Source organism: Pseudopipra pipra, chromosome 5 (assembly GCF_036250125.1).
Source record: "Pseudopipra pipra isolate bDixPip1 chromosome 5, bDixPip1.hap1, whole genome shotgun sequence".
NCBI classification, from domain to species: Eukaryota; Metazoa; Chordata; class Aves; order Passeriformes; family Pipridae; genus Pseudopipra; species Pseudopipra pipra.
The window spans coordinates 66,813,341-66,826,260 of record NC_087553.1 but is presented as its reverse complement, the minus strand read 5'-3'; the positions used below and the strand labels follow the sequence as shown (position 1 = coordinate 66,826,260).

At 36.3% G+C, this 12,920-nt stretch overlaps 1 protein-coding gene across 2 annotated transcripts in view; it reads left to right on the top strand.

Moving 5' to 3' along the window:
• SEMA3A (semaphorin 3A) overlaps positions 1-12,920 on the top strand; it is a 325,143-nt gene that overhangs the window by 301,530 nt on the left and 10,693 nt on the right. For both annotated transcript variants that reach the window (XM_064656446.1, XM_064656447.1), the window contains 3 exons: positions 2,030-2,071; positions 7,676-7,833; positions 11,966-12,033. In XM_064656446.1, the coding sequence (XP_064512516.1) occupies positions 2,030-2,071; positions 7,676-7,833; positions 11,966-12,033 (268 nt within the window). The remainder of the gene's footprint in view (positions 1-2,029; positions 2,072-7,675; positions 7,834-11,965; positions 12,034-12,920) is intronic.

The following is a 12,920-nucleotide window of genomic DNA, read 5'->3' as shown; positions in this document are numbered from 1 at the left end:
GGCACCATTTCACTGGCTCCAGGCTTTTGGGGGGTTGATACCTAGCTGGGAGCACGAGGTTAATCTGACGGCACGAAGATGATGTTTGCATGCTCGGAGGGCCTCATGTCGTGTGGTTTCGCTCCAGATGTGCTGACAAGGACTGTGTCCTGGACCTGCCAGAGGGGCCCAGCCACCATGTCCTCATCAAACTCAGTTGCCATCCCTTCATCTTTGGTTTCTGAACAGAGACAACATATGTAAACAGAGCTTATAATTATTTTTATTATTATTTCCAATATTATGTTTAGTTTTCCTTATGGGAAATCTTGCTTTTACTGGTCCCAATTTTGAGTGCCAGATATAACTGAAATATGGGTGTCTCTGTTTCTGCAGTCCTTTTTTTTGAGGGCAGACAGTAGAAACTATAAGTAAACTATGAGTAACATGGGAGAAGTAATTTGTGAATCCTGGTTTTCTTTTTTTTTTTTCCTTTTTTTTTTTATACATCCAAAAGTCATTACATTAATGCAGAGTAATTTGGCAATTGCTGATAATGTATGAGTCTCTTCTCTAAATCAAGTAGAAGTGCCAAGCTAAAGGAGATCAGACAGAATAAAAAGGGAAACAAGGAAAATAAATGGAGTGAGTTTTATTTCGGAAAGGTTTTACAGAAGCAGAATAGTTAGTGCCAAGTTCAAATTTAGTATTTTACTTTATGTGTGTATTTTTTCATTACACAAAAGGATTTTGGTGCTCTGATTTACTTGAAAGCTTTTTTATCTCCTTTGGCATGTTTTTAAGCCTTAAAAAGGACATTAATGTATTTCAGTGGAATAAGGAGAATTTGTGTGCATGAGATATGAATCTTTCAATAGGGAATTTGCAAAAGATTTTTCATGTACCTTATCCAAATGTAAGTTTTCTTTAGTTGCTAAAGAGTCCATGTACATCATGAACAATGTATTTTGATGCTTAAACCGCAATGTTCTGAGTACAATGCTTTCCATTTATAATTCCACAAAGCTGAAAGCCTTTCATGTCCGTTACATTGATAACAAATGCCTCTTTTAACCCCATTTGTGGAATATTTATCTGAACAGCTGAGCAAGCAAACTAATGAGTTCAATTTCCATTCAAAAGTTACGCTTAATCGATGCTTTCTAATATAAGATCTGTTAAACCCCCTGCAGTGGCAAGTCCACATGCTTACCATCCACTGACCCATATCAAATTCTCTCAGGATAACCAAGTTGAAAGCCACAGAAGTGTAAAAGCTTAATAAGGACTTTATTAATGTACATAACCAAAAGTATAATGTGTGGGATCAATATCAAATATTTAGATGGAATAAAGTTCATGCAAAATTGACTTCACACTTTGTAACCAAATTATGAACTTTTACTCTCAAGATTAAAATCCATCCAAGAAACTGGGCCTAAAAGGTGTAACAGTTGATTAAATAATGGATATTCTAGGGAGTAAAAAGCCTCGTGCTCATTTCAGTTCTGTGTTCTGCAAATGTGAGTAACTTCTTTGTAAGAGAATAGTGTGGTGCAGTCAACAAGATTACTCTTGGGATTAAGACTTGTTCTTATGAATAAAATTTCACAGGAATCGGGTTTTCACCTTGGTATGGTTAAAAGGTGTTGCTTATTTCAGTGTTATCACCCTTAATATATAGTATCTATGAATATAGCCATTATTATTTTCATATTTCCTGGGAGGTTCTTTCAATGGAATTTTAATTTTAAGTGTAGAAAGTAATTTCAAGATGTGAAACTAGTGACAAAATAATCACAATGAAACTGTAATAATAATGGAAAATTACATGTCTACAATCAGTACAGCAATCAAAGATGCATGCAGATATGTACATGCATTCTAATTCATTTACAGCTAGAAATTATTCCACTGCAAAAGACAACAAGAGTTTTATTACTAAAGAGTTCATAGTTTAATTTCAGGGTTTCTAGGTTGTGAAAATAGCATTGTAATAGAATTTTTATGCTTACAGCTCATTTTATGTTTTAACTCTATTTTTCCCTAGGAACCCACTGTTATTTCAGCAATGAAGATTTCCACAAAGCAGGTACTATGTGCACAAACGTTAAATCACTTTCAAATATTTATTGGTCTCTGTCTTTTAGAGACAGTAACTTGGCAGTCAGCAGAGACATATTAATTGCAGCAGCAGCATCCCATCCCTTTACATAAACATCAGTAGTTTCTCAGGAAAATATGACATGCAACAGAGAAAGGAAAAGTCTAGCCTGTGTTACTGGTAAGGTGGAAACTAAACACAAACTAACCAGGTGTCTGGTGGCTATCTAGAAAAAAAGCCAAATAAATTCCATGTTATAGAAAGTTTTCATGACAGAGAAACTGTTGAAAAGGAGTGGACAAACTTGGTCCCTTGCTTTAATGGGACTAGTTCTAGTTTCTGTAGGAATAGTACAGTACCAAATGCAGATGGCAGAAGCAAAGGGTGGAAATGAGACATCCTCCTGTCTTTGTTGTCCTATGCCCATTCCATTCCTGGATGTGTGTCATTCAGCTTTCAGAAAGAATTTAGATCTGTTTCAGTCCAAATTTTCCATGCCCTTCTGGTTCAGTGATGTGGTTAGGATATGGATTCAAGACTCCAGAATTTATATTTCCTACTTTCTATTGAGTACACTAATAGCTAACTGCTTTTAGAAAAGATATGTATTATAAGGCCAGATCATAACTAAAATGAACTGAACCTCTTGATGGATAGAGGTGAATTTTTGTCCAACTTACAGTAAAAGTGATTCCTGAATTTCTAAGCAAATACAGCGAATTATTAATAGGCTTCTTTGTGAAGCAGTTGATGAATTATATAGTCGTGCAAAGAACATTGAGTTGCAGTCCAGGAATGAAGTGGGTATTAAAGGCCTATCTTCAGTTTTGCCCGGAATTCAGTGGATGGAACCAAGCCACTGTCATTTCCTGCTTCTGAGCATAAAACTTAGTGTCAAATTTAACATTTTTTTTTCTTCTTTTTCACATTTGTGCTGATTTGGAGCCTAATTTAGTAAATATAAGTAATTTGTTCGCACTCATTAACTTTTCTGTTAATGCCATTGTCAATAAAGAGGAGAATTGGTATTACTTCAGGACTAGGTGCACGGAAAATTGTGCATGTCATAAATTAGATTTAGTTAATTCATCTACCTCACTCTGTATATTAGTAAACAGAAGTTAAATTCATTCTGTAATGGACAGAGCCTAGTATTACATTTCAAATTATGCATACTTAACTCTGAATTCACTGTATTTAGGAAAGTTGTCTGAAAGCAGTCATGTGTTTGATAAAAAATTTGGGGTGAGAATGCTCTTCTAGGATACTTTACCACCTAAACCAACAAAAATGGCAGGACCAAAAAAAAGGTACTATTGCATACTGGAATATTTAAAAACAGACCTGTCAAGTTGTATATATGTTCACATCATAGCAAAACGCTCTGCTTTGGATTATTTTTATAAGTACATTCCCTTAAAGCAGCCAATCATATGTGAAAATTGACCATGCATTTTCATACAGCTTCTTCTTCTCAAAGCATCTTTAGTTATTCAGGAGAGATTACAATTTTCCTTGAGTCTTCTGAAAACAAATTTACACTGCTAAAATTGTTTAAAGCTAAAAAAGAGCATACAACACAAGTTATTCAGGCAGAGTAAAACTCATGAAAAATCAACCAGCCTCAGGCTAAAAATGACAGAATCATGATACGGGGTGACAAACTTTTGGCAGTATGTATGAAATAAGTATACGGCAACATGTTTCCATTTTACATTTATGATTTAAAAATCCTTTAGCTCTAAAACTCAAACACTTTACTCATTGTGTTCTGATAAGCAGGGCAGTTTTTGTATAAACAGCACGATAATTCTATGCATTGTAGAAAGCAGGAGCATGAAATGTAAACACTAAAACCAGCATGTTCTATTGAATGCCTTAAAAGCAATCACTTCATTTTGGTTTTTCACTAACAAATCTTTCATCCAATTAAAAACATAGTACTGGAAGCTTCTCCTTATTTCTTAATGTTTTTACTACTCTGATTGTTCAAAGCTACCTCTGTTCCCATCATGCCTATCTGTCATGTTACAAATTACTCTTCTAAAGACCAAAATCTACAAATTCTTCAGGAGCAGAACTTAGCTTAAGTTTTAAATTGTGTAAAGCTATAAGGCTCCCATGTCTCTCTCTCTGAGTATAGATTTGGCCCTCGAGCAAGTGTGTCTTTGAGCAAGGGAATTTAGCCTTTATGTGCAAGACTAAACCTTGATAGTCTTTTGCCACTCTGCTGTCATTAACTCACAGGAATTGCATCTGTATTTTCTCACTGAAGCTACATATTTCTCCTAATTGTGTTTAGAGCCCTAGGTTTGTGTAGCCCTATCACTTAAACAGTGTATGCATGGTTAGCAATAGACACAAACCATCAGAGGATAGCATCCTTAAGCTACTGCAACACGCTGCAGCTGCCTAAGGTCCCAGTTCTGTGGGACACCCTAGCTACCGCCTTGCCCTGAACCTGTCAAGTGGAGCTCCATAATTTTTTCCTTGATTTAGAAATGTGGGACCAGGCCAAAAAGTCAGGCCTGGCTTTCAATCAAAGGTGAAGTTTTGTGGAGCAAGCTCTCATCTCTTTCTCAGGTTCAGGTTTGTGATGCTCTTGTTTCAAAAAGCAATTGGATTTCTGGTGAAATGGGAAAAGGACAAGAAGATCCTGAGCTAATAAAGGCCAAGTCCTTGTCTGGCGAATTGCTTTGAAGAGCTTTTGGTTTTCCTCTATAAGATTTTCAAGAAAAGTGAAGGCAGAGACCTTCAGAAATACCTTAGTGACTATTTTTATAATATATTTCACAAAATACTGAATTTTTTTCAAATATCACCATTTCTGTCCATATTGGGAATACAGAAAGGACTGACTCAAAATAGATATATCACTTAAACAGCCTCCTGAACTATTCTGCAATCGCTTTCCAAGGCATGAAATTAAATTAAATGGGATTTGAGCCTCATGTTCCCTAAAGTTCCTTTTAAAATTCTTCTTAAGTTCTTCTTTTAAGCATTACATTTTTTTAATATCTCTTTCTCTTTTTTTTTTTTTTTTGATTCCAAATGGAGAATTCTCTTATCTCTGTCTGACTTGGGAAAGACTGCTTTTTTGGGCAGCACCATGGGGCAAATATAAAACACTGGATTGCTTAGAAAATTAGTGTCTTCAGTTTTTCTTGCGTTCTAATACTTCTGCAAGAACTTTTAGAGGACAGCCTTTTTTTTTTACCCCTCTCTGGTTTGATCTGATAATCAGCTCATTGATTAAATTAATGTCTTGGGAGAGACTCTGCCCAAAAGGCAGTTTGACTGTGTATGGCAAAGTAAGGTCAGACCATTGATGCAAATAGTTCTATTACTATTTTCTGATTTTCTTACTGCCTGGATTTATATATTGTTGGTGTCCAGAATAATTATCACCAGCTGGAGTCTAAAACCAGGATCAGAAGAGCAGCAAACAGGGCAGCAGCTTCAGGCTGTGCAGCACCTGAAACAGATCCTGAAGTTCACTGGCTGAACTTATCTAAAAGGAATAGAGTCTTTAAGTAACCCTATTTTGGCCTCTGTTGGTTTTTTGTGTTTTTTTTTTTTTTTTTACATGTTTCTGCTCATTCTTTAATTCTAAAGACATTTACTAGAAATCATGGAGGGTTTTTTTACCAAATGAAATTGGTTACAGAGGTCCATGAGAAACCATTACACCATTCTTTATTTTCCCCTGTGCATTCTCTGGGTTGATTTTTATATTAGTTGCACCACACGTTCATATACGCTTATACAGATATTAATGCCCCAATTACACAGGACTCAGATCAATACCATCTGGACATTTAAGATACTTAACTGAAGCTCTAATTTGACCTATGCTGCCTCAGTAATCAGTAAAGAGAAGAAACATCCCTTGAGAAGCAGTTAGGTCACCTAAGATTTGAATTGCTGCTCTTTTTACTGCAGGACATAGCCCTAAGGTGGATACTTGATTAAGTGACTTAAGTTAGAGAGAATCAACTTATCATGTCTGTTGCCTGTTATCTCTTCTCAAGGCTACAACACTAACTGGGACTGGTATGTGCAGTTAAGGCTTTGTGTAGAGCTCTCTGTGGGCAGAGATTTTTGCCTGGAGAATGTGGGTTTACAACCCAGCTATGAAACTGTAATAGATGGAAACAGCTGCTTAGAAAGGTTTTAGTTTTCAATTTACCAGTAAATTTTCCTGTGGGTGATTTCCTTGTCATATTTTCCTTGAGAAAATACAAGTGTTTATATAAATGCACGGGATGTTTCTGTTACAATAAATATGTCTGTATAAACTGCCAAGCTGCTGTCTCTGAAAGAAGTTAATGCAACACCTTTTATGAGTGGTTTTGGTGTTGCTGTCTCCTGGTATCCAGTGCTCATAATTTCTAGTAGGTAGGTGACCTCAGCCATCTTCCATCCCTGAATTCCCTGGAAATGGTGCCTCTGGGACATCACAATGCAGGAGATGAAGAATTTTGAAAACATTTCTTGAAATTCTGTTTTTCAATTTATATTTTCCAAGAAAGGAAAATGAATACAAATTTGTATTTTCTCGGTGGGACTGCTTGGAGTGGGACCTTCAAAAGAAAGGTATTCATTGCTCCAGCATGGGTGCTGGGTGACAGAGTTTAAGCTTTGGATAGACAAATGTCAGTGTTTCCAAAACAGAAGGATTGTGCCATTGAATTTTGTTTATATATTTTCTTTTCCCTAGTTTTGCGTCTCACCCATACTTATTTTCTTTGTGAATTAGTGCTAATCTGAAGTATCTCTGTTTGGACTTTCACATGGGATCAGAAGTTCAGTTTTCTCATATCCCTCTGGGGACCAACTTTCCTAGTGGACCACATGAATTTGATATCAGAGAGGAAACTGAGAGAGACAAGATATTCTATTGTGATGCCATGTGAGGCTGTAATTAATTTTGTATGCATGGTTTTTTATTTACTTCTGCCTTTGACTTTCATCTTCTACTCAACACTGGTTTTTATCCAAAATAAAATAAAGCCTCTCCCCTCATTAAAGATAGATTCCAGTTAGAGTATGTGACCTACAGAAAAAAGTACAAAACGCCAGAATTATCAGACATGCAAAGATATGCATGCATGGCAGCACTTCCAAACTGGAATATCTTAGCATCAGTCTGAAGTAATTTACTTCAGGTTTCCCCCTCACATACATAAATCAAGGTCATACTTAGGAAATCTGTGTTGAAGTTTTGCTTTTTGTTTATATTTAAAAGTATATTCTCCACTGTGTTCTCTCACTGACTGTGGTGCTTTCCCAGTGCGGGGATCTGAATGAAAAAGAAAAAATTGAAGAGTACTTTAATTCTTTTACTGTTTAGAGAAGTGACCGAGAGCTTCATGCAAAAATAAAGTTTTTCCTATTTGATTTTTTTTTACCCTGGGGACAATTCTGTTCTCATTCCTCTAGTGTACATCAGGATCACGATCCTTTATTGTGTTTGTAATGGCCCTAGCATCTGATTATATAACTTTGTTATGCTTTCCTAGAAAAAAAATCGTAATTTGCAATATTTTTTTAACTTTTTTTCTTCTTTTTTTTTTTTTATTTTTATAACAGCAACAGCTCTACATTGGCTCAGCCACTGGAGTTTCACAGCTTCCTTTGCACCGCTGTGATGTGTATGGAAAAGCATGTGCTGAGTGTTGCCTTGCAAGAGACCCTTACTGTGCCTGGGATGGTTCATCTTGTTCACGTTACTTCCCCACTGCTAAGAGGTAGGGACAGTTTTGGATGGGTTGCTATTTGTTTGAACTGATGGTCTCAATATGACCAGAGGGCTTTGGAGATTTTTCATGAGATGGTTAACTGGAGCCCTTTCTCCTCCAAAGAAAATATTGTTGTGAGAGTTACATGCAATATGAAGTCTTGGTCGATTTAAAGTGACCACTACTACTTCTTGGGCTGGCTTAAAAAGCTCCTGTAAGGAAACATTCATAGAAGAGTTCTCTTTGAAATGGATTCATAACTTTATATCCATTTATAAACAGAAAAAAAAAAAGAAATCCTTTTCTCTATCTTTAGAAGGGGGCTTGAAATCAAAATAGAATCTCTACTTGTAGAATCTCTACAAGTAAATTATTCTGCATTTTCATGAATTCTAATTCAAAAGAAATATCTATAAACTGTTTGGACATCAATAGAAACTTTTTTTGTGATAACGTTGTTATTATTCAAAAGTGTAGCTTGCATGCGTTGATGTGTGTCCAAGTGCTACCAGATCAGCACAACCACTTTTAAACTCAGTCTGTAGTGACACTGAAGGCTTTGCAATGCAAACTTTAAGGGAAAACCGATTCCACAAGGAAAAAATACCAGTTTTATAAAAAAGTCACAAGTCTAGTTGCCTGATATGAAGGTTTAAAATAATATTTTCTTTGCCTGCCTTTATCTCTGAAACTCCTTCTCTAAAAGTATACAAGCTTGTTACTGAAGAGCTCGGCTACTGAAGTAGAAATTAGGTGTAACTGAATAGTAATCACTTGAAAATAGAAGCAGACTTTGGTGTAGTGTTGAGATTCCCATGATAAATTGGCCAAAATTATTTAAAAAGTACTCACATTAAATTGAATATGCCAGACATCATCTATTTAGGAAGAAACAAGGAATCCAAAGGTTTAGATACGTAAGGGTTTATGTAGATAAAATTAATTGTAGCGATACTAAGCTGAGAATGTCAGGACTCCAAATTCCAGGTTTAGATCGATTGTTGAGGCAGATGAAATGTGGTAAAGGGTGGGAAGTTGAGTTTGTATCACAGACTTTTCAGATGCAGGGGATTAAAATTTCAAGGTTTACATTACAATGTATCCTAAAAAAAGAAAAGATTACAAAAATAAAAGCTTCTCATGGAACATCAGGTTCTATTTTTTGCACCAGGAAACAGAGTTGATCTGAGACAAGCTTCTTGTGAAATTCTGTGAAAATAATTGAAAAGGAGAAACGGAACCCATTCCAAAATAAGACCCAGTCAAATTTTCTCAGCTGCGTGCACTAAATTCTTATTTCTCGTGGTATCACGGCAGCTTCTCTGGAGGAGGATTGAAGGGAGAGGGAACAGTGAGGTTTTCAAGGAGAGTCTAAGAATTTGATTTGATCTGAAAGTTTTTAGGATTAGAAATCAGTATGTTTGAGTACTGCCTCTGAGTTGAAGGAGACAGTAAGGTCAGGAATCAGTGAATTACTCTTTTCTGCTACTCTCCTATGCTTCTATATCCCTGAACCTCATAGTTTCTCAGCATTCACTAGCACCCATTCCTACTCCCAGCCCATCTCAAGATCCATAGAGCACATAAACTGTCATTCATCTGCTTACACTGATGGAAGAAATAGGGCTCTTTGTCTTTTCCTTATCTATCTCTTAATGCACTGCAGACTGAGCTCACTGTTGCCGTCATGGGTAAAGGGACTGGCACCTCTTCTCACAGGAATTGCGGGGCAGGGTCGCTGGGGCTAAACTGGGTTGCACAGCCACAGAAAAACCTTGGGGTGCAGAATTTGCTCTTCTTAAGGCCACTGTGAAAGAAAAAGTTAGTCCTGGGGAGCTGGGATCTGAAAAATGCATTCAGAAAAAGCTGCTGTCTCTGCCACTTCCCCCCAATTTTCCCTTGGCAGCAACGGTGGCAGAGTCAAGGTCTGTGTTACTGGGGGAGAGGATGCTCAGTTTACCTGGTGCCTGCTGTACCCACTGTCTCAAGCCAGCTTGGAATGCATCTATGATAAAATCAGAATTTCTGGGAACAGCTTAAATGTCAACATTTTCCTAATAATAAATTCTTGTAATTTTAGGCTCCAGAAATATTGAGAAAACTGAGTCCTGAGGCAATTGTACAGATGCTTTACTAGTAGTTGCTTTTGGGGTTTTGTTTGGGGTTTTTGTTTTGATTTGATTTTTATTCTATTTTTACAAGCTTTTATAAGCCTTGATTTTAATTTACTTCTCTTTCTTTGTGTATTTTACAAGTATAAATGACAGTCCAGAGCTCCTGTTGTGTGACCACTTCACTTTACCCCATGCAGATGTGTTCTGGTTCATATTTCATAAATCATCATATTGATACAATTGTGATATGTGCAACATTTTCCTGAGATTCTGACTAAACATCTCATCCAAACTTCATTGACAGTAACGAGTCTTTCCACAGACTTTTTTTCCTAGAAATAGTATCCTATGACATGTTTCCAAATTTAGGAAGGAGTAGCAAAATTTTATGATTCCTTAAGTCTTGGGTGTGGTTTTGTCAGTGGTAATGAGTAATATAGAGATATTGGAAATTATGATTAGTACATTTTTTGAATCATGTATCAATCAGCAGAAGATTCCTTGTTACTAAGGAGTGCTAAGATAAACACATCATGAGTTTAAAGAAGTTTTTATTCAGAAAAATATAAAAAATTGGTAATCTCAATTTAAAAAAAATTCAGATGAGCAAAAAAAATAAACCTGTTGCTGTACTTCATGTAACTAATTTCGGGTTTAACATTCCAGTAGTTTTCAGTGGAAAAAGATATGGTTAAAATCTTTCAGGCAATAGGAGTCAGCTGAGCAGTTGTGCCTCAGAGAGAACTCTTGGCATGTGCTGATGCTGGGCTATTAGTGAGAGCCTGCAAATAGGGCTGGTGGAGAGAAGAGAGATGGTCTGTACCGCAGAACAATGGCTTTTAAAAATGTGGGCTGTTGTCACAAGGGAGTGACCAACAGGGCTTTTTACAAGGCTACTTGACTTTTGCATATCCGTTGCTGGATCCCATAATCTGAAATCGCAGCATTGTTCAGCAGCCTAATCCTCTTTGTTCTCCTCTAATTTTGCAAGCCCTCAGGCTTTCTCCGATTCCTAAAGTAAAGTGCTCTCACTTGAAACACATCTTTGTTTGCCTTGTTCTTTTTTTTCTTTCTTTTTATGTGAAAGCTTTTCTCTGGCTCAGTTGAATTTCGTGTCACAGCTATTTAAATAAAAATAGGAACAGACAAAGAGAGAACAACACATGCAAAATAAAACTGTATAGAAAAGCTCTCTTTTCTGAAATACATTTTTTTAGCACAGATCAATATGTTTTTCAAAAGAGCCAATAGAATTCAAACTGGGAAAAAAATATACTATGTTAAAAGGACATGCAATCAAAGGTAGAACTCAGACTCAAGCTACAAAAAGTGGAATAAACAGCATTTCAAAATCTTCCTTTTCAAGTGTTTTATTCTGTTTATTCTAAAGACAAAGCCATTTGCAACAGTTATGTAAAAGGTTTTTTCAGAAATGTTTTGGTGAAATCTGTAGTGGCTGAAATGATCTATGTAGTTTAATCTAGGTTTTGTAGAAAATACAGCACTTCAGCATTCTTGGAAAGCCACCCATCCTAACATTTCATCTATCTAAAAGGTGTCACAATATTCAAAGTATTCTGTACTTGCAGAACAGCTGTAGCTTCTTCATGGGTTTTGATGCATTTTAAACTGTATCATATATGTTTTAATCCCTCAGCAATCCTGTATCTATGAATCAAGTAATGAATTTGTCTGTAATCAATATTGCCCACACATATATTTTATGTAGTATATCTTTAATATTAATAATTAGTATTGAATATTATTTTTATTTAGTTTCTCAGTGCAAGAGATATGTATTTACCAGTTTCTGAAGACTTTATCTGCAAGAGTAAAGCCTCATTCTACAAACCGTGACAATGCACAGAATATAGTAGTAACAATATGATTTCCTTCCTAGTGTAGTTTAGATGCCCTTGTGACTTCTGTAATTATATATGTTCCACTCATTGCTCTTCAGTCACGGCGAATGTGTGTGCTGACCACTTGAGAAGGTCACTAACAGATTTCAAATATGATATTTGCAGGCGTACTAGACGACAAGACATCCGAAATGGAGACCCGCTTACCCACTGCTCAGACCTGCAGCATCACGGTGAGTTATGGGCACAACTGAAGTGCAACTAATTTGTATGTAATTTACAGACTGTGCATGAGTAGAGTAGGAAGCATGTCAATGATTTGTTGGTGAAATTGTCTCGAACATCTGTGAAAGATGAATATAATACGTCATTATCCCAATTTAGATAGTTTACAATGGCCTGGATCAGACACTAAAGAATATTTGGGGTTTTTTGTTGTTGTTTTCCTCAAGTTAACAGTTTTAAACATTTTAATTTTCCTGCTTCTTTTACCTGGTACTATACCATCAGGTTAGGAGTATTATATCAGAAAAGACTTGTATCTCCTTCAGGATGGCAAGAAATATGTACATATTGGTTTATATAGTTTGCATAAGATAATAAGCAAACATGTTTGTAACTACCTTGGCAAAATGTGGAATGACCTTTGTTGTAGGTGTCACACTAAAAGCTGTTAAGATCAGGATGTTCCTTGCAGTAGGCCTGTCCCATATGCTTTCAGCATGGGTTTTCTTGGACATATATTGGTTTGGTTTCTTGTCAGCTGTTTCATTTTCACAGTGTATTGATCAGATTCCTTTCTGGACTTAAGTTTGACTGATAAACTTCACACAGTTACTAGTTTGTTGCCAAACTTTTCAGAAGACCTTGGCTCAGAAGATTAAAAATGTCCCTTTTGCTGTAAGCGGAGGGAACACTTAGGCAATACTTCCCTCTGCTGGAAAAAAGTGAATCTTTATGATTGCAGTAGGTCTATATGCACACAGAATATTCTGAGTTGAAAGGGACCCACAAGGATCATCGAGTCCAGCTCATAAGTGAATGGCCCATATTGGGGATCAAATGCACAGCTTTGGTGTTATTAACACTATGCTGTAACCGAGTTAACCCAAGTGTTAAA